Source organism: Monosiga brevicollis, genomic scaffold (genome assembly GCF_000002865.3).
Source record: "Monosiga brevicollis MX1 MONBRscaffold_15 genomic scaffold, whole genome shotgun sequence".
NCBI classification, from domain to species: domain Eukaryota; class Choanoflagellata; order Craspedida; family Salpingoecidae; genus Monosiga; species Monosiga brevicollis.
Genome location: NW_001865052.1, coordinates 788,026 through 808,038, shown reverse-complemented (window position 1 = coordinate 808,038; position 20,013 = coordinate 788,026). Strand labels below are relative to the sequence as shown.

At 55.8% G+C, this 20,013-nt stretch overlaps 6 protein-coding genes across 6 annotated transcripts; 2 read left to right on the top strand and 4 right to left on the bottom strand.

Moving 5' to 3' along the window:
* Positions 1–35: 35 nt before the first annotated feature.
* On the bottom strand, positions 36–1,618 carry MONBRDRAFT_26757 (uncharacterized protein; the record flags this gene model as incomplete). Its single annotated transcript, XM_001747048.1, has 6 exons — positions 36–89; positions 562–619; positions 734–1,145; positions 1,241–1,337; positions 1,368–1,439; positions 1,589–1,618. 6 exons carry the CDS (start codon positions 1,616–1,618, stop codon positions 36–38), a joined length of 723 nt encoding a protein of 240 aa, XP_001747100.1.
* Positions 1,619–3,244: 1,626 nt separating this feature from the next.
* MONBRDRAFT_33059 (uncharacterized protein) lies at positions 3,245–8,208 on the bottom strand (the record flags this gene model as incomplete). The annotated part of the gene is made up of 10 exons (XM_001747047.1): positions 3,245–3,589; positions 3,688–3,846; positions 3,992–4,080; positions 4,197–6,371; positions 6,523–6,762; positions 6,860–6,979; positions 7,086–7,183; positions 7,256–7,322; positions 7,459–7,524; positions 7,801–8,208. The coding sequence occupies 10 exons, from the start codon at positions 8,206–8,208 to the stop codon at positions 3,523–3,525; spliced, it is 3,489 nt and encodes a 1,162-aa protein (XP_001747099.1). The 3' UTR covers positions 3,245–3,522.
* A 502-nt stretch (positions 8,209–8,710) lies between these two features.
* MONBRDRAFT_37684 (uncharacterized protein) lies at positions 8,711–10,864 on the top strand. The gene is made up of 4 exons (XM_001747177.1): positions 8,711–9,445; positions 9,583–9,926; positions 10,112–10,352; positions 10,444–10,864. The coding sequence occupies exons 1-4, from the start codon at positions 8,776–8,778 to the stop codon at positions 10,674–10,676; spliced, it is 1,488 nt and encodes a 495-aa protein (XP_001747229.1). The 5' UTR covers positions 8,711–8,775; the 3' UTR covers positions 10,677–10,864.
* A 2,884-nt stretch (positions 10,865–13,748) lies between these two features.
* On the top strand, positions 13,749–16,288 carry MONBRDRAFT_33057 (uncharacterized protein; the record flags this gene model as incomplete). Its single annotated transcript, XM_001747176.1, has 8 exons — positions 13,749–13,864; positions 13,975–14,069; positions 14,187–14,277; positions 14,377–14,566; positions 14,636–14,722; positions 14,893–15,129; positions 15,265–15,368; positions 15,595–16,288. The coding sequence occupies 8 exons, from the start codon at positions 13,749–13,751 to the stop codon at positions 16,286–16,288; spliced, it is 1,614 nt and encodes a 537-aa protein (XP_001747228.1).
* A 614-nt stretch (positions 16,289–16,902) lies between these two features.
* MONBRDRAFT_26753 (uncharacterized protein) lies at positions 16,903–17,606 on the bottom strand (the record flags this gene model as incomplete). Its single annotated transcript, XM_001747046.1, has 4 exons — positions 16,903–17,058; positions 17,136–17,213; positions 17,360–17,463; positions 17,522–17,606. The coding sequence occupies 4 exons, from the start codon at positions 17,604–17,606 to the stop codon at positions 16,903–16,905; spliced, it is 423 nt and encodes a 140-aa protein (XP_001747098.1).
* Positions 17,607–18,529: 923 nt separating this feature from the next.
* MONBRDRAFT_9476 (uncharacterized protein) lies at positions 18,530–19,840 on the bottom strand (the record flags this gene model as incomplete). Its single annotated transcript, XM_001747045.1, has 1 exon — positions 18,530–19,840. The coding sequence occupies one exon, from the start codon at positions 19,838–19,840 to the stop codon at positions 18,530–18,532; it is 1,311 nt and encodes a 436-aa protein (XP_001747097.1).
* Between the last annotated feature and the right edge of the window lie 173 nt (positions 19,841–20,013).

Sequence of the window (20,013 nt, the reverse complement as noted above, 5' to 3'; positions counted from 1 at the left end):
GTCTCTCTCTCTTTAATCTCTCTCTAAATCTCTCTCTAAATCTCTAAATCCTCTCTCTCTCTCTCTCTCTCTCTCTCTAAATCACTCTCCTAATGTCAGAAAAAAAGAGCTTTCCGGGTTTTCGAAGAGCTCTGGGTGGTTGGAGAGTGTGTGTGTGTTGAAGGAGCGGGAGATGGAAATGGCTCCGGCCAGCATGGAGCCGAGTGCCGGAGGATCCTTGTTTGAATTTGAATGGACGCGTGCTGCAAACTGGAACGTGGTGTCGGTTTGATAGGCATCAATTACATGAATGTACATGTGTCGGCATATAATGATGGTCCGCGAGGGCACCAGCCTTACGTGCGCTCTCGGCTTGCCCCCGCTTCTGACTTGCTGTGGTTGGGGGCAAGGGCGGAGAGTTGTCTCAAGAAGCCATCGTTGGGCCGCGCCGCAGCTCGGGTTTGTCGCACATGGGCAAGGGCGTCTGCACATGTGTACGCCTTGCGAGCGGGAGAGAGCGTGATTGGTACGCACAGACACATGGCAGAGCTGTCGAGCATTAGCGTGCGCATGCGGACGAACGTGATCCGTAATCAGATAGGCCATGGCCACGCTAGCACTGCGCGAGACCCCGGCGTTGCTGTGTACAGGAGAGAAGAAGACGAACACAACCCATAGAGAACAACAAGTGAGGAAGCGCGTGGTGATGAGGGCCGACCATCATCGACAGACAGGGTCCCGAGCAGGGCCGAACCAGTGAATAAAGACGCGGTTCGCAGGGTCAATGTCGAGTGCGTTTCGCACAAAGTCCAGGGCGGGCTGGAGGATCGTGAGCAGTGACGCCTCGGGTACATCCAAGAGCTCAAGCTTGAGGTAGTGCAGGTCTTCGGGAAAAAAGCAGGGAATGCCAACGCCTACATTGAGCACGTGGGTCACACCAAGCTGGTCCAGGGTGAAGCGAGAGGCGGCCACATCTTGGCTGCCAAACAGGACGCGGTCCGTGGCATAGCCCACATTGAGGTCCTGTCGCTGATCCACCACAAAGCTCAAAGTCGAACGCACAACCGTCTCCGTTGCCCGTAACCGCCGCGCATCGAACCCCCGGATCGCCGCCCCAAGTCCCGCCCCGCGTCCACGACCCGCCATACCCCTCGCCCCGCCACACTCTGATACTCGTACCCCCCGACCAAAACTATGCAACCATGATCCCTTCACCCCACCCCACACTCTCACACACCCGTCGTTGCCCCCACCCACGCACCACTGCTCATAAGACTAAAACACACACACACACACACACACACACACACACACACACACACACACACACACACACACACACTTACTACACACACTGACTACACACACACTTTCACATCAACAAGAACATCAAGAAAGAGAGAGAGAGAGAGAGAGAGAGAGAGAGAGAGAGAGAGAGAGAGAGAAAAAAAAAGAAAAAACTCAACACGAGCACAGGTCAGTGGCAGCGGGGTCGGGGTGCAGAGGTGTGAGAGGAGCGCTGGGGCTGGTAGTGGGGGGGTTGACTCATTTGGCTTGGTTGTGGTTGGTGCAATGATTAGACGCCGTTGCCACCATGTCCACCACGCACTTGGTACCCAAGGCGCTGCTGCGCGATCATGTCAGTGAATCGCAACGGTGTTGGCTCGCGTGCCAGAGTTCAGCACACTCACCCTCTGCGCTGGCGAGGCACAGATCGTACGCTGGCTACAGGAAGATGTGCCTGCCTTTGATATTGGAGGCGCCGTTGTTGGTGAAGCCGAAACCCGGGCCGATCTCTTTCAAAAACAATCGGGAGTGGTGGCTGGCACAAACTTCTTTGAAGCCGTGTTTACCGAAGTCAACTGCCGGTGCGTGCACTTGGACGCGCCCTGTAGTACCCGGTCGTTTCGGCTTGCATGGCTAGGAGGTTGCGCCTCGTCACGAATGGTATTGGCGCTGGTGCCCCATGCAGGGTGGAATGGCTCGTGACAGAGGGCACAGAGACTCGTCTTGCTCCAGGCGAGCGATGCACCATTGCCCGCGTGCACGGTCGCGTGAGTCACCGGCGCTTGCCTCTTTGCTGACTGACTTCATTCACCCCTTTGTGGCCCAGCACACGGCACAGTGCTGATACCTACCCTCACACGGGTTGCGCGGCTTTTATGACCACTTTGCGCAGGCCTGTGACGTTCTCCTGGGGGAGCGCACGGCTCTCAACTTGATGGCCCGTGCGTCGGGCATTGCAACCCGGTCTGTCATACCCACCGACCAGCCTGAATGCCGGACCAAGCGTCGCGCATCTTGTGCATTACTGCGCTCCATCTACCAACCTCATCCACCCCCCACCTTTTTTTTTTTTACTCAGGGCACGCGCCTTGGCTGATCTCAAGGCCCAGCGACAGTGGACGGGTATCGTGGCAGGCACGCGCAAGACCACACCTGGCTTCCGTCTCCTCGAGAAGCAAGCCATGCTCAGTGCGTCTGCCTTCCTGTCTGCCGCCACCCTCGTTCCTGATTTCGAGCTACTCAAGATTGATGGACTACTCACACCCAATTTGTGTGGTTGTGGTTGTGTAGCGGGTGGCTGCGACACACACCGCATGGATCTTAGTTCGATGGTGATGCTCAAGGATAACCACATTTGGAGCAAAGGGTCCATCACAGAAGCGGTGAGCAGCGCCCGGGCCTTGGCTGGATTCAGCACCAAAATTGAGGTCGAGTGCTCCAAGGAAGTCGATGCGCGTGAAGCCATTGGTAGGTTTCCAGCGACCGACACCTGCCGCCGTAACTAGTGGCCGCTGTCAAGGTCTAAACAACCAAGTTCTCATCCCCGATTACATCCCGGCTCCCACCAACCCTCACCCCAGCGGCCGGAGCTGATATCGTCATGCTTGATAACATGTCCCCACAAGAACTGGGTGACATGGCAGCACGGCTCAAGGCAGACTTTCCCAACGTTCTGCTGGAAGGTTCAGGTGGCCTCACCGATGCCACCATTGCTGACTACATGGTGTCTGGTTCGTCCCGACAATTTTCGACCACTTTCGTCGTTTTTTTTCCTCTTGTTCTTCCTCTTTGTGTCCACCTGACCTCACTTTGCTCTTCTGCTCGGCGTGTTAACTACGCAGGCGTGGACATTCTCAGTACATCATGGATCCACCAAGGCGTGCCGCACATCGACTTTAGCCTCAAGATTAGCCACTAGCATGCCTCCTCCTCACCGACATGCTAGAACTGCAACACCCCAACATGCCTCGATCTTCAGTTTATTCACATGTCAATTCCACAATCATAAACGCAACAGCAAAAAGGGGCGGAAACAACCACGAGTGCGGAAAGTATGGGAACTAAAAGTTCAAGACAGGCCTGGCTTCGAGACAAGAAAAGCAAAAACTCACAAAGACAAACAAACCAAACGTCGTTGTACGCTGGCGCAGCCCACATCAGCGCAGAAGCACACGACAACCCCCATATTGCAAGGTAACCCCAAATCTCCAAAAGAGCACAAAACAATAACTGGTTGCACGCCAAAGCCATTCATGCTCAGGCCAAACCACACATCTTGGCAAAGTTTTGCGCGGCAGGATGGCCCTGCGAAGGAACAAAAGGTCTGGACCACCCAGCAGTTTCAAAGGCACATAAGTCGATGAGTGGAGAACGGATTGGTGAAGATAGGTATGGAGGAGGCAGAATGATGGTGGGACATACGCGAGAGCATCCTTAAGCGTTGCCAATGCTTTGGGCCCACCATGGGTGGCCAAGACAGTGGCTACATTCCAAATAAAGGAGAACTCCGCAGGCGGCATTTGTGCCGCAATCGCTAGACCTGGAGCCAGGGCCTCAGCCAGCTGACCAATGTTCTTCACCCTACAAGCAGCAGACAGCATAAAAAAAAAGGGGGGGGGGGCCATTCACACCCCAACCAAACATGAGAAGAACGTGTGCTCGATGGGCGCACGACAAAGGGGCGCCCGGCTAGGTCAAAGCAATAAGACAGGCTGGGCTGGCGTACCAAGCAGTCTGCACTTCCATGCTCTCCTGGCCCGACGAGAGAAGCTTGTCTGCGCGGGTGAAAATGGCTGATAACATCATGCTGCCAACCTGCAATGCTCGGCGACCGGCCAATCTCGTGAGCAGAGTCGACACGATTAAAAAAATAGCAAAACACTACCCACATCCCTGAGCTCAAGCGTTTCAGGCTGAGGCAAGCAACGCACGTTATCGATATAGGCCAAGAGTTCGTCGGCATCCTGAGGCAAAGCCTGGAGGAGGCCGTCGAGAGCTTGGTTCAGATGAATCATCTGCACCTGCTGCATGAAATTGCAGAGCGTAGGCACGACGCCCTGGCTCAAGATCTCCACGTGATTGTCAGCATAGGGCAGTGCATGACCGGCACGCGTCAGCAAGGGGAGTGTGCGCATCATGGCCAGGAAAAAGTTGGTCAAGTGAACGGGCAGCATCACCGCCAACAAGCGGCCGACCAGAGCCTTGCTCTTATGCAAGCACATGACGCGAACAAAGCCAAGGTCCTCCTTGAGAATGGCGTCCTCGTCCAAGTCGGTACCAGAGGCTGTCGAGGCCACGTGAATGGCCTCCATGGCCTGGGTGATGAGGCGGTTGCGGGCATCAAAGAGCTCGCGACGTTCCTTCTCGCTCACAGAGTGGGCACTGCGATCAATGTCCTCAATCTCAAGCAAGGCGGAAAACCCATCTTCAATGTCAAGCAAAGCTGCGCGACGTTGAGCCCGCTCGGTCGCCACCTCATCAGACGAGTCTGCGGACCGTGCGACGGCCACCTTGGCAATCATGGTCTTTGGGGCGCGCGGCGAGACAGTACTGCGCATGCAGCCAAGAGCACCATCGATTTCGATGGGGGTTTCGTAGCGGCGGTTCTTGTTCAAGAGCGGGAAGCTGGCCAGGCTGGCATCCGAAGGGCTTGGCGCCGGTCCCGCGGGGGGGCCACCATGTTGTTGCTGTTGCATGACGGCCAGACGGTGACGAAAATGGAGAAAGTAAAAGTCGTCCAGATACGGGTCGGAACCCTGAGACTGCTTCATGGCAATGGTGATCAGGTTCTGACGCTCACCGAAGCGCATCAAGTTGCTGTACTTGGCCAAGCGCTCCTGTTCGCGGCTGGCCGGTGGAAGGTTGTGCGAGTGTTGCATCTGATGGTACTCGTTAAGACGAGCACGAATGAAGCGCGCTTCCTCCAGGATGGGCCGACGCAGGTCGGCATAGAGGCCCAGGCGCTGGCGTTCGCGGCGATAGGAGGCCATGATCTTGTCGAGGCGGGCTTGGCGCTCGGGGTTCTTCTTGTCGGCGGAGAGCTCCTCGTGCTCGTGAGAGAGACGGTTGACCATCATAGTAAGCTGGCGAACGCCGGCACCAAGCGTGTCCAGCTTGTGCTGGATAAAGTTGACGCGCATATGAAGCAGCGAGTAGCGAGCGGCCGGGGGCAGCATGGCAGCGCGCTGGTTGAAGAACTGCTCGCGGGCCTTGTCTTGAGTGGCTTCAGCAGCCTTGAAGCGGCGCTCGAGATCGCGCACCTGTTCGCGGGCTTCGGATAACTCCTGCTGCAATGACTGCTTGTTGGCCTGTTGCTCTGGCGTCAGATTGGATGGCTCAGCATCGGTCTGCTGTCCTTTGCGAGTGCGCTTGTTGCCCTGAAGGTTGAGGCGAGAGAGCTGTTTGGCGAGGTCAACCATGCGGGCTGTGACAGCAGCACGCGTGGCGTGAATCTTGGCCTTTTCTTGCTCCAGGGGCTCCAGAAACGCCTCGAGATTCATGATCTCCTGCTGCATCTGCTGTGGTGAGACTTGGGCAGGGTGGCCCCCAGGGCCTCCCATGCGGTGCATGTGCTGTTGCTGCTGCATTTGCTGCTGCATGTGGAGCTGTTGCTGCATATGCTGCTGCTGCATATGCTGCTGCTGCTGCATGTGCATGGGAGCGCCGCGTTGCGGTTGCTGTTGCAAATGAGGGGGCAGGTGTTGCTGCTGTTGTTGCTGGTACTGTTGTTGTTGTTGTTGTTGCGGCGCTCGCTGCGACGGGGGAGCATGTCCCTGGTGGGGGGGCAGCTGCTGGGGGTGAGCCGAGGGCTTGGGCTGAGCCTGAGGCGGGGCCATGGACAGTTGCTGTTCCATTTGCAGTTCCAGCTCCTCGAGAGAGATGGGTTTGGGGGCTGCAGGCTTGGCTGGAGCCGGGGCGGCGGGGGCGGGGAGTGTCACGGGACGAGCCGCGGGAGGCTCAACGCGGGCGGGCTGATAATGTTGGGGCTGCTGGGCCGGGCGAGAGGTGGCAGGTGGCTGCGCAGCCACTACAGCCGGAGCTCCCCAGTCGCTGGTCGCAGTGGTGAGGTTGCTTGGTGCGTAGGGCGCGGTGGACCAAAGGGAAGACTGAGGATGGGGTCCAGCAAGCGAAAGGGTTCAGCAAGCATTGACACGGTGAGAGATGGTGATGACATGCGGATGGCAGAGGGGAAGCAGGTTCAAGGGTGGTCATTGCACCGGGAAGCAGGCTCAAGGGCGTGCATTGCACCGAACGTACGACGGGGGCTGGACCGCCGCTACGGGGCGCACGGGATGAATCCGAGGACATGGACACGATTTGCTCGGGGGTCAGAAGAAGGTCGGCTACGTTGCCCCAGGTGTCTGAGCCACTATTCATATCAAAGAGACTGGCTCCAGTCAGCATGCCCGTATTACGGCGCTGAGGCGCGAGCAGCTCGTCCGCATCCACAACCGTTGGCTTGAGCAGATCGTCGAGCGCCGAGACAATCGTGTCACCCTAGCACCGCGGGATGGGGAGGCCACCGTGAGCATGGGGGGCGCCAAAGATAAGGTTCAGTGTCGGGTGGTGACTGGCCGGATAAGAGACGCCTTACAAAAAGCTCGTCATCATCCTCATCCGCGGGACCGGTGGGCTCGAGTATGGTTTGATTCAGCTGGCGCTGTTGCGCAAAGGCAGCCAGCTGCAGGCCCTCTTGGTCCTGCATCATGGCGATCTGGGGAAGCGGTGGCGGGATGACGCATCAATGTGAGGGCTGGTCTCGCAAGAGTCGCGGTAGGCACAGACCAAAGCGCTGGCACAACAGGGTGGGCAAGACAAACCTCATTTTCAGGGCGCAGTTGACGGCCACCCTGGGCCTGAACAATGTTTTCGTGCTCCGCCGCCAGCTGATTATGGGCGGTAAAGTCAAAGTCATCGTCTGCGGAACACGGGCAAGATGAGATGTGCCTCTGATGAGACGGCAACAGCGGTGCCCAGGCGGAATGCTGACCGAGGTCGTCATCGCCGAAGGTTTCGAGGTCCAGATCGTCATCTGCCTCCGGCCCGCCAAGTCCCGGCTACGCAGAAGCAGAAGGTGGCCATTTGATTGAGTGTGTTGTCAGCGCGCCACGATGGGTGCATGTGTGCGTGCATGCGGCAATAAATTTCCAGGCAGCCAGGCACGAAGCAAGCGACCAGGTGCTTGCGGCATACCGGGAGGTCAAAGCCGTCCATGGCGCAGGGCCACGAGCTGGCTTGACGACTTGGTGCAATCCAATGCTACCACACAACTTGAAAGCGTCAACCGCGGTTGCCACTACAAACTGCAACTGCCAGGCCAGCAACAGGGAAACAAACACAATGAGCGCACGCAACCCATGTACGTTCAACTCGACCAACGCGCCCAATGTGCTCCGCAACGACATGGCACATCCAAGACCGCCACTCGGCCACTTGACCAGGCGGCCCAACTCACTGACGAGCAAGTTAAAAGAGAAAGAGAGAGAGACAGAGAGACAGTGAGACAGAGACAGAGACAGAGAGACAGAGAGGTACAGACAGAGAGACAGGTAGAGAGGAGAGAGAGAGGTACACAGAGAGAGAGACAAAGAGACAGAGAGATACAGAAATACAGAGATACAGAGAGAAACAGAGAGAGACAGAGATAGAGAGACAGAGAGACAGCGAGAGACAGCGAGAGACAGAGAGAGACAGAGAGAGACAGAGAGACAGAGACAGAGACAGAGAGAGATGGAGAGAGACACAGACACAGAGCACACACACAGAGCACACACACAGAGCACACACACAGAGACAACAGAGTATGTGGACCTTTTGGCAAAGAGGAGAGACAAAGAGACGGAAGAGACAAAAGAATACCAATTGAGAGGTGGGAGAAATTAATTGGTCATGAGTGCCCGGCCTCCTTCGCAGGTACTTTGACCAGTTGGGTGGCCTTGGCATTGATGAAGCCAGCCAGGGGCCATATGTGTGTGTGTGTGTGTGTGTGTGCGAGTGCCGAGCTTTGCCCTGACTTCCCCCATAGCGACAGTCGGCCGCGGCACTTGTTCAAATTTTTTTTTTTTTTCTTCAACACGACCACCTTAACCTGGATGGCTGAAATTTTGAATCAGTGGATGGAAAAAAACCAGTGAATCTTGATTCTGATGGTGTTATCAAAAGCAGTTTCTTCAAAGTGAGTCGTGTGTGTAAGAGAGAGCGAGAGAGGGCGAGACAGAGAGAGCGAGACAGAGAGAGAGAGAGAGAGAGGCAGCGGTCCCGTGGCACGGACAACGTTTGGTGACGACCGTGGGGTGGTGGTGGTGGAGCAAAGGAGCCAGGAGGGTTAGGTTGGAAGCGTTCAACCAACGTGTGCGAGCTGTTACCGTGGTTTCGACCAGCACCTTTGCCTTTTGGGCTCACTGATGATTGCATTTGTCTCGTTGGTCGGTGGGCAGGAGACCCCCTACGACTGGATTGAAGGGTGCGCCGGCGCTGTTGCCGCGCTCGCTCTTTCGCCAGACCACCATCATGGCATACAACCAGTATGGCATGATGCCACCGGCGCAAATCCTGCATCCGGCCATCGTCAAGAAGGCGCGCCGAATGGTGGCCGAATACTGCGGTGTGCCCTTGCCGGATGAGCCAGAGGATCCGGCCCCAGCTGCCAATGCTTCGAACGAGGGTGGTGCAGGCGGCGATGATGGCTCCAAGAAGCGCCGCTCGCGCTGGGGCAACGACAGTGAACGCTTGTTGACCCCGAGGACCGTGATCCCGCCCAACCTGAGCAAGGATGAGCAGGAGATGTACTTGGCACAGCTGCGCGTGGACGAGCTGAGTGCGCACATCCGCGTCGGTTACGTGCCCGAGAAGCGCTCGCCGTCGCCAGAACCCGTGTACAACCAGCGCGGTCAGCGCCTCAACACCCGAGACGTGCGCTATCGCCAAAAGTATGAGAAGGAACGCCACGAGCTCGTGCAGAAACTCGTGTCCTCCAACCCCAACTACAAGCCCCCGGCAGACTATCGCCCGCCGGACACGCGCTGCGAGGACCGCATTCCCATTCCACAGGACGAGTATCCCGATGTCAACTTTATGGGCCAAATCATTGGCCCTCGTGGCAAGACGCTGCAGCAGATGGAGCGCGAGTCGGGCGCCAAGATTATGATCCGTGGGCGCAACTCGGTCAAAGAGGGCAAAGGTGAGCGCTGGCAGGGTGTGCGTCTGTGCGGTTTTTGCTTGTTTGGCGCCCCATGGGCTAGCATTATGGCGTGGCGTGTCACTCGGCCAGGGATCTCGGCTCACCCTGGTACTATTTATGCTCTTATCAACCGGTAGCCAATCGCGGTGCCACCGGATCGGAGGAGGATGATCCCCTCTTTGCTTTGATCACGGCGCACTCGCACGAGAGCCTCCGAATTGCCGTCAATCGCGTCAAGCAGGCCATCCAAGTCGCCATTGAAACACCCGATGATAGCAACGAGCTCAAATCAAAGCAGCTCCGCGAGCTAGCGGTTCTCAACGGCACGGCCCGTGCAGAGGATGCCGTTTTGCGTTGTCGTAACTGTGGCTCAACTGAGCATCGCACCTGGCAGTGTGCCGAGAAGAAGAACTTTGTCAACGAGCAACGTTGTACCATTTGTGGTGGTGTTGGTCACTTGGCCCGCGATTGTCAACACAACGTACGTGTCTCGCATGCAGCTTTGGTAGTTGGCAAGCCTGTCGTTTGATTATGGTTGCCGTGTGTGTGTCTGTGTCTGTCTCTCTGTCTCTCTGTCTCTCTGTCTGTGTCTGTGTCCGTGAATTTGTGCATTTGTGAATCTGTGTCTGTGTGCCTCTCAGCCTGATGCGTTTTTGCTGCATATAGAAACTGGCTGGTGGCGCGCAGCCGCAACAAGACAAGGCACAGCTCGACACTGAGTTTAGCGCTTTCATGGCCGAACTTGGTGAGGGCTCGGCTGCACAAGCTCCCGCAGCACCCAAGCCCGCTGGTGCTACTCCCAGCAATGATCGTGCACCGGCACCACCCTCTGGATCGGGATCGGGTGGTCCGCCACCCCGCCGATATTCTCAGTCCCACGCCGCACCACCGCCACCCAGCCATGGAGGTAAGCTGCTTTGATTTTCTCGCGTTGCTTCCGAAAAGAGGCCTGGTCCTCTCCGTGCGTGGACTCAATGATGCTTGCCTGTTGGCCATAGGCTATGGCTATGGCTATGGCAATGGTGGCTACAACCAGGGCTATTACCAGCAGCCACAACAAGGCTATGGTGGCTACCCAGCACAGGGCTACGGTGGCTACGGTTACAGCGCGCCACAGGGCTACGGTTACGGCTACCCACCACAAGGTGGTGCCCCGCCCCCGCCCCCGCCGCCCGGAGGCCCTGATCAACAAGCGCCACCCCCGCCGCCCCCGCCGCCCGCAACCTCGTGAGCGCTACCTCATCGGGTTGGCTTCTGGGAATACGCAAGTCAAGAGGTCGGACAGCCACGATGGTGCGACCCCGAATGACCCTTGATTCCTCTGATGTTTGCGTGTAAGTTTTTGGTTTTCTTCTTGAGGGCGTGTGTTTGGGCCCGCGGGAAAATGAATAAAATCGATTGGCTCTCAGAGCTTGGAACACAACCAGACCATGGGTCTGCAGCACGATTGGAAGAGCAAGCGTTTTCAAATCAAGTTACATGAAAATGCCGCAGTGATGCAAAATGGATGCGCGGCGAGCTAGAGCTCATCCAGCTGGCGTTGGGCCTCGTCATCCTCGCCTGAAAAATAAAGGAGATGCGGCAGCGTGGGGGTGGAGGTTGGGGCAAGGTTCGGGGCTGGCTCGCGGGATTGTCGGGCTGAAGACGACTCGGCTGCCTCGTCTGCGGCCGCAATTTCCTGCTCAAGCTCGGCAAGGATGCGATCAATCTCGGCGTCAGACGGGCAGGACTCGGTGGCGTGGGCATGCGCGGCGGCGGTGGCAGCTGCTTGTGTAGGGGGCAAGTGTTGGCGAAGGTCCTCGGCCTTTTCTACGTAGTCTCGAATGCGCTGGTACACGCCACGAACGCGGCGAGGATCATCGTCACCCGGTACTCCTTGGAGCAGCAGCTGAATACCCTGAATGAGCTCTTGATATGCTCCTGTGAGAGAAACAGCACGCGCGTGAATGTGTAAGGGAAGCGCACGGAGAAGAAGCAAGGTAGACCGCTCTCGATCATCCCCATAAGCACGGTGCGGAAGCCAGTGCATCAACTCGGCACTGTTGATTGATCGCCGTACCGTGGAGGTCTCGATCGCGGTCCAGTTGCAGGGCGCGGGCAATGTGCGCCGCCGCCGTCTGCACATATGCCATCGCTCCCGCAAAACCGCTGACAATAGTAAAGTGTAACCAGAGTCACGCTGTTGGTACGATACTCAAAAGCGATTGAAAGCGGGGCTGTTATCACGCTTTGAAAATGTGACACATGGTAGCACGTGTTTGTATACAGATGGTAGCGTGGGCGTTGGCCATGTTTTGGTGAACAACTGCGTCATGCTTTGGGAGTTGGCATGACGCAGTTGTCAACCACAGGGCCACACGAACACCAGCCAACATGACAGCTGCAAAAGGTACGTGTGATTTTGATTTAATTCTACCTAGAATCCCCAATTTTTCTGCAACAAGATCAAACTTAGCTGCACAAAGCTGACGGTGCACGTTGTTGACTGAATCAGGGACTGCGTCATACGCTGGCAACACTGTGCCCTATTGACGTTCGGGTCAGCCTCGGTGCCTGGACACTGCATCAAAAAGGGATTGGGGGTATACAACAGCGCAGTCGGATGTGGCGGAACAAGGCGGAAGAGGGGTCTGGGGGAGAAGGGGGAGGAGGGATACGCGGTGCCGCGTTGGCTCTGATACGGCAGAATTTGGGCGATGCCTGGCTTTGGCTGTTGCTACGGGGGTGCGCAGGCGCAGATATGAGACGTTGGCGCAAAAAGTGGATGATAAGCACGCTAGACCATGCATGGGGCAAAATATGGCGTGTAAAAACAGCTAGATGGTTGAGCGGGTTGAGGAGCGGATGCGTCTCGTTGGCCCCTCAAACCCAAGTGCGGTGGCGCCTAAAGAGACAGTAGCAAAATCGACGCTTGTGGCCCTCGGTCTCTCGATGCTCTGCCCCTTCCTAACCCGGCCCGGCGCGGTCGTCGTCACTTCCATAACAAACTGCTCTGACTCTCTCTCGCACACACACACTCTCTCTCTCTCTCTCTCTCTCTCTCTCTCTCTCTCTCTCTCTCTCTCTCTCTCTCTCTCTCTCTCTCTCTCTCTCTCTCTCTCTCTCTCTCTCTCTCTCTCCACTCTCGCATTCATGTAAACGTTGTTGACCAAGCCTCTGAAACCCGCTAGCATCTCTGAAACCTGTTGAAAATTTCGTTGATTCTATACCATTCTTGTTGCAGAGCGACGCAAAGGTCTTATTCACACTTTTTTCTCTGGAAAAGAGCGCATGCAACCAGAAGGTGTTTGTTCACTTTTTTTTTTTTTTTTCCTCGTTCTGGACGCTGGTTCGTCGCCTGAGACTGGCGGTGCCGAGGTCCATTGCATTTGATAAACGGCATCCGGGGGCGTTGATAAACTACCTTTGGCCCAGGAGAAGGTGCGTGACGCGCCAGCTTTTGCCGCGCTGTGGTTGTGACCCAGAATCACCAAAGACAATGCTTCCATCTCAAACCCAAAACAATCCAGTCGCTTCGCCCGTGTGCTGCCTCCTATCGCTCGCTCTTGGCCAAAAAAGCAGCCCGGCTGGGTAGCGCACCGATCTTTGCTTGTCAGCCCTCGATTGGATGGGACCGCGCTCTGTGGTTCATCGCTACCTACCTCACAACCGTCTGGTCGCGCTGACTACAATGCCATTCCGACCCCACCAACCAACCACAAATCAACCCATCATTCTTGTGTCTTCTCTTGACGCTCGTGCCCAGCCTGGTCTCATCCATCTCTCGATAAAGGTCAAACTTTTGATCCCATCTGTACTCATGTACCGCCCTGTTCTTCCCCTGTCACGACCACCATGAGGACAGCTCAACCGGCCTTTCCCTTGAACATTCCCCAGCTTCATCAGCACTGACACACGTATCAATTCCCGGTTGGTTTTTCTCAAGCAGTGTGTGAACGAGCATCGCTCCCATCGCGCCACCCCAACGCTCTAGCCCATCGCTCATGGCCCCATATCGCTAAGAGCTTTGCTGGTCATCCCCTCACCAGCCCATATCACCTACCCCTGCTTGCAGTATATTCGTGGACGACGCGCTGACCACACCCCACCCGCCTTTTGTCGCTCGTGCATCTATCGCCGCACCTCTGCCCCAGCCGGCGCGCCGTCTCAACCAGCCCAGGCAACGCCCGTAGCACCTCTTTCTAGTTCAGCTGCTGAGGGTGGGGATCATGGTGTAGAGCAGCTTGCAAGACCGAAAAACGCCGCCCGCTACGAACGCCTTGCACCGTGCTGCCGCCGCCATTGCATTCGCCCGCGTCAGCGAATGGTCAACTCTACAATGATCACCAACAATAGCTTGGTTGGCTGTGCAGCCCTTCTCCGCGCCAAAGGCAAACTGCACGACTATGTCATCCTTAGTATGAAGGAAGCCGAGCAAGCGTACGCTCCCAAGCACCCCGCCCGCTACCGCCCGGCTCGCCTACACCCGCGCCTGGCCGTTTCTTCTTCAAACAACCGCATACTCTCATCTAAACCCATGATTTTGGCAGGGTCAAGCTTGCAACCAATGGATCACAGCTCTGCATCAACGCCGAGGGCCTTGCTCGAACTACTCGCCTTGTCGGCTTTCATCAAGCCCCCGATAGTGCGTCTCAACCCGTTCGGCTCCTCTTTTTGGGTCCAATTCTTGTGGCGCCCCAGCTCGGTACCATTCCTCTTGGTTGACGCTTGGTTCCATGTTTTGTCGCCTTCACCCCGCTAGCTGTCATTACCGGCATCATGACGGCCTTTGACGCCACCAACCGTCTCCTGTCGCTCTCCTACTGCGACGGGGCCTTTGTTCACACCAAACGGTTGGTGTCCATCTCAATGTCGCGCAGCTGACCCCTCTTGTTCGCCTGAGAACCGCTCAGTTGTACCTCACTTGATTTTTCGCGCCATGCTATTGACAGCGTCCACTTGGATGAGGTGCTGGATATAAATCCTCGACTGCGTTACCACCCGCTCTGCATCGAGCTGCAACACGAGGGTGATCGTGTTCGGCTGCCCAAATCCCACGATCCGCACATGCCCCTCTTTGCCACCGAGCAGGAGCTTGCCCTCTACTATACTCGTCAGCCCTTGCAGCTGCGCTGCTGGGAGGTATGTCTGTGCTCTTGAGCTGTGCAAGAGAGCCCTTGCCTGACATCTCACGACCACCTATCTCTGTAGCGAGAAGGTGATGTCGCACCTGTGCGCCTTCGCAACTCCCTCAACAAGGTCAAGCTTTCAGCCGATGAACTTAACAAATCCTTTGTGGTACGTCGAGCCCCTGACTCGTTGACTGTGCTCCAGACCCTTGACGAATTCGCAAATACCAACGATAAGATTCCCAAGCACCACGACACAATGAGCATGAGAATCAGAACACAATCCACGTGTACGGAATGAGCCTCCTCACGTGACCTGCCTGCCATCCAATATTGCAGCGCCAAGTGGAGCAGTCGCTGCCCTTGAATGTTTCGGCAGCACTCGTGGATGCCCTGATGGCACAGCACTGGTGTCAGGCAGGCGATTTTCTCATTCGTCGTGTTCAACCCGACGAGGAGGCCGCGGCCAATGCCCTCTACAGCGTGTGTCTAATGGCTGCTATTCGCGTGCATCACGCACACATTTATGTCAATGATGAGGGCCTTTACTGGTTCAAACAAGACCCAGACGCCATGGTTCGTACCATTTTGCATGCTTGAACTGGTCCACCCCTTACGGGCTTCATGCTTCCACGTGCTCGCCGTGCCCCCACTTTGCCCACCATGCCCTCACTTTGATCCTCCCTCACTTTTCCCTCGGTGGCACGATAGTATCCGACGTTGTGTGAGCTCATTGATCACATCATCATCCACGAGCGCTTTGAAGGCATCCCGCTGCGGCGTATTGTGCATCCCAGCGCAGAGAGCCTGAGCCTGTGAGTCTTTGCGATGGCTGCGGGCTCTTTGGAAGTTGACTGTGACTCGTTTTTGTTCTTGTTTTTGTTCTTGTTTTTGTTTTGTTTTGGTTTTTGTTTGTTTATTGCTTTTTTATTGAGGAGCAGGGGGTGGGATTTTTGCGACGCTTCCGCAATGGAATGACGTGCGCTTTTGCTTGACGCTGGCTTACTGACTGTGCTAATGTTGCCTGATTGCTGCTCACAGGGCGCAAGAACGGGTTGAAGACGTCTGTGGGCCTTCAGAGACACCGGCGCAGTTTGATAGGCTGATGGGCAGCGATCTCAAACGTTCGCGCCCGGACAACTACCTTGAGGCATCGCGGCCCTCTAACGGGAGCAACGGTACCGGCACGGGCTCACCCCAGTCGCTGACCGTACCCATTGCCAGCATGACAGTCCATGGTGGTGATTGGGGGCCGTCGTCAGATTTTGACGAGGACACCGTGTATTCGGCTGATGTTCGCAACATTGCCTTTATCACGGAGGCCTCAAAGTCTCAATTTACGGATGACGAAAACGAGCAAGCTGCGCAGGGGCATCCGGTCCTGCAACTCGGGTTGGGCGGTGAGGTGGTCCACACTGTCAAGCGGCCCACAGGTCGGCGCAATGAGTCAGCCAATGCCTTTATGCGCCGCTACCTTCCCATGGGCCTGGGCGTGCAGATTGACGATGAGCAAGCAAGCGACGTTCCGCAAGCCGACTTGCTGACTGTTTGGGGCCGCAGCAAGACGGGTACCTTTATGCGTTCGCGCAATGCCTCGGCCCCGCCCCGTGACAATCCCGTTTCGGGTTTTGTCATTCCCGAGCACCAGGTGCCACCTCCCCGTGCCCGCCCCTTCTCCTGGTCAGGCTTGCTGAAGAACTCTGCGCAGAGCGAGATTGATGATGTCTTTGACTGACATGTGAGGCTGAGAACGACAGCACGTGTCATTTCTTCAGCGGCGCCATGCCGTGCGCAGTCCGCGGCGGTCGTTTGGTGAATGGAGCTTTGACTTGGCGCTTGTCTTCATTTGGCATCTACTGGGAAGACAGTGATCTGGAGGCGCGTGGTTGATGGCGGGCTTCCCAAGCCCTTGGTCATGAACAGAAGAGAGATTTGACTTCTTTCTGTGTGGTGCCTGTGTGTGCCTATGTGTTGTCTGCGTGGCAATTCTAGCGGCGTGTCCAGTCGAGCTGGATGTTGAGTTGTAACCAATTGAGGCCTAGCTATGATCCAAGGCCCCAAAGCCCCCAAGACGTCTGTCAATGCTGCGCGATCATTTTTTTTTTCATGTTCTATTTGCTTGGCTTGTTTGCTCGGCAGCCTCTCGCGAATCAAGCAGAAAAACACCAACACACCAACGACCTTGGGCATTCAATCACTGAACAAAGAAGGGATCATTCTTGCGCTCGGCACAGGCAGGCTCTGCGAGTTTTTCACCGGCAATGCGGATATCGTTATTGATGGCTTCTATTAAAGCATCTGCAAACGGTGCGGCGTTGAGAGCACACGGGAAAAGGATCGTGAGAACAACTAGCCACTCAGGAATGCAGACGCTAGAGAGAACGTGAGAGACATGCACGAACCAAGGGAAGAGAAATTGAGCTCGGGACGAATATAACCAAGCACGAGCATGCGCATCGTTTCGCCGTAAAAGTCGCTGTCAAACTTGTTCATGATGTGCACTTCCTGGCAGGGACCACGTGAACAGGGCGTGAGGAGTCTGAAACGGAACGGGCCCAACGAAAGGATCGCGCTCAACGTACTGCGGAGCGCTTTTCGTTCTTATAAAAGGGGTTCCAGCCGACGCTCATGACCGCAGCATAGACGGGGCCGGATCCCACCTATCCGCGGCAAATTCAAACACTGTATCGTGAGAACAAAACTCGAAATTTTTGTTTGGTTTGTTGGTTTTTGTTGGTGTGTTTTTCGGCACACAAACGAACAATGCCAAAGTGAAATGGAAGCCGGAAAACTTTTGGTCACTGACCTGTGACCAGCCGTAGTAAATGCCCTGCTCCATGTTCGTGGGTAGAGATTCCACTACGTCCTCCGGAAAGTTGGCTGTCCACACAAAGCAAAGATGCAGACGAGCTGCCATTAGTGCGATGGCACCGCAAGGTCAAATCATGGTCTGCGGGCGACAGCGCACCGGTAGGAATGCCAAGCTCCTTGCTGCCGCGGCCAAAGCCGCGGACCACCTCGCCCTCGAGCGTGACTGCTGTAAACTCGCTCATGTTGTCAAATGGCTGCGAGTGGCCGACCCAAGGAAAAATGAAAAGGTCAGATTTTCAGTAGGCACGGGAAATGCAAGTGGTTGGCGGGGGCAGAGGGGTGCGTTGACCATTACAAGGCCAGGACACAGCACGCAAGCCATCTAAGCCTGGGGTGACGCTGTCACCACAACTTGCAGCCAACGTCCCAAAGAGTCTGCTCCCTTCAACTCAGAGTTCCCATATCCGCGTAGTGATCACAAAGTACAAACCCCAAAAACACCCATAGTCAAATCGCTTGAATCGCCCTCGTCCACAACCGCACGACCAATTCACTGCGGCTGCCATTCTCCTCCCGCCGCCAGTTTCAGTCAAGTTGCAGCGCGCACCTGCACGACGGCTTTGCAACAGTCAGCATCATCTCACCTCAAGTTCAACTCATCAGCGGTACTGTAACAAATGCCACACTTTATTCGTTCCTGGCACGTTCTTTGGTATTTTCGTGACGATACGAATTTGGGTGGCACCCTCCCTCGATCTCGATGACCCGACCTTGGCTGGCTCTTGTCGTGTCCATTCAAATTGGGGGGGGGGGCCAGTGTTGCAAATTAATGTGTCACGGGGCACGATCGGGGAGGCGCGGTCATTGTGAAGGCATGGCAAGCGTTGGTTACTTAGCTTTCCCGCTCTGTATGTATTTGAGTGGGGACGCTACAGCGGAGAATCAATCGCTTCTGCAATAAGGACTATGCGAATGTGCCATTGTGCTTCTCGATTAAAGATTCAAGAGCATCGCTCAAGACAAAGATGGGTGAGTGAATGAGCCGAGATTGCCGAGACGCTGGCAAATAGATGGAGACCAAAGCGGAGACGTCGGCGAGTCAAAACTTTAGAAAGAGGAACAGCCCCCGAGAAAAAGCAGACGGCTGAGAAAAACAAAAAGTGTTTTAATCGTGAGGAATGGAAAGTCCGGTGCTGCGATACCATGTAATTGTGTTGCCAGCCTCGTTTGCGCTCATGACATCCAAGTCACCGTCGCCATCCAGATCTGCTGCATGCACGGCCCGAGTACCAGTTGCAGATGTCGTTATTATGTTCTGCGTAGAAAACACACCGGCACCTTCATTGCGATACCATGCAATCTTGTTGTCGTATCTGCTAGCACTGAGAACGTCGGGATCGCCATCTCCATCCAAGTCCACTGCGTATACTGCGCGAGCACCTTCGGCCTGAGTGGAAATGATGATTTGAGTCGAGAAGCGTCCGGTCCCGTCATTACGATACCAAGCGATTTTGTTATCAAACTCGCTCGCGCTCAGCACGTCCATGTCACCATCACCGTCTAGGTCGATCGCATAAACACTGACAGCAGCATCTGCCGCAGTGGTTATGATAATTTCACTTGAGAAAGCGCCGCTCCCATCATTGCGATACCAAGCAACTTTGTCGTCTTCATAGCTTGCGCTAAGAACGTCCATGTCGCCATCACCATCGAGATCAGCCGCAAAGACATCATGTGGATAGTCTGTATTCGTGGAGATGAGCCGGCGGCTTGAAAATTGGCCAGAGCCATCATTGCGATACCATGCAAGCGTGTCATCATTGAGGCTCACGCTGAGAATGTCCAAGTCACCGTCGCCGTCTAGATCAGCTGCAAACACCGAGTTGGGGTTATCAGCCGACGTGGTAATGGTCAGACTGCTTGAAAAGCCGCCTGTTCCGTTGTTGCGGTACCAGACTATTTCGTCATCCCCCCCACTAGCGGCAACCACATCCATGTCACCGTCGTCGTCCAAATCAGCTGCGAAAACCGCACGAGCACGGTCTACCGATGCGCTCAGGACCCTTTTTGAAAACTCGCCAGCGCCGTCGTTGCGATACCACGCGATCGTGTTATCGTTATTGCTTGAGCCGATGATGTCCATGTCACCATCACCATCCAAGTCTGCTGCATATATGGAGTTGGGACTATCGCTGCCCGCGGATATGGACAAGGCCCCATCAAAAATAGGAAGCATGACGCGTTGCCTGAGGTCTTGAAGCTGCTGCGCGACCTGTGCCAGGGTGTTTACAACATCAACCCCATTGATCAACACGACGCCAGTTGTGTTGACATGAAGCGTGCCATTCTCATCTGCCGTAATACTGGGTCTGGTCTTAAACTCGTTTGAAGCAAAGACACTCGCAACAACAGCAAAAAGCACCCAGGTAGCCATCAGTGGCCCGGGCCCTGAGCGATCGACGGACTTGCTCCACATGTTGCCGCCCACCAAGTCGAATATGTGTGAGATGATGATGTGTGTCAAGAGTTGCTTGCATGCATGCTGGATCCTCAGTGTTACCATCTGTTACTGGCCAGTTGTCTGACAAAGTCGTTCGGCGACAGGTCCAGGGAGGGGCCTGTGCCTGTTCGTCACATCCTCCCCCTCCC

What these genes read in the sequence shown, in the direction of transcription:
- MONBRDRAFT_37684 (XM_001747177.1), top strand. Translation starts at nt 8,776, where the DNA reads ATGGCATACAACCAGTATGGCATGATGCCACCGGCGCAAATCCTGCAT. An exon ending in CTCGGTCAAAGAGGGCAAAG is followed by an intron (nt 9,446 to 9,582) that starts GTGAGCGCTGGC and finishes ATCAACCGGTAG; the next exon opens with CCAATCGCGGTGCCACCGGA. An exon ending in ACCGCCACCCAGCCATGGAG is followed by an intron (nt 10,353 to 10,443) that starts GTAAGCTGCTTT and finishes TGTTGGCCATAG; the next exon opens with GCTATGGCTATGGCTATGGC.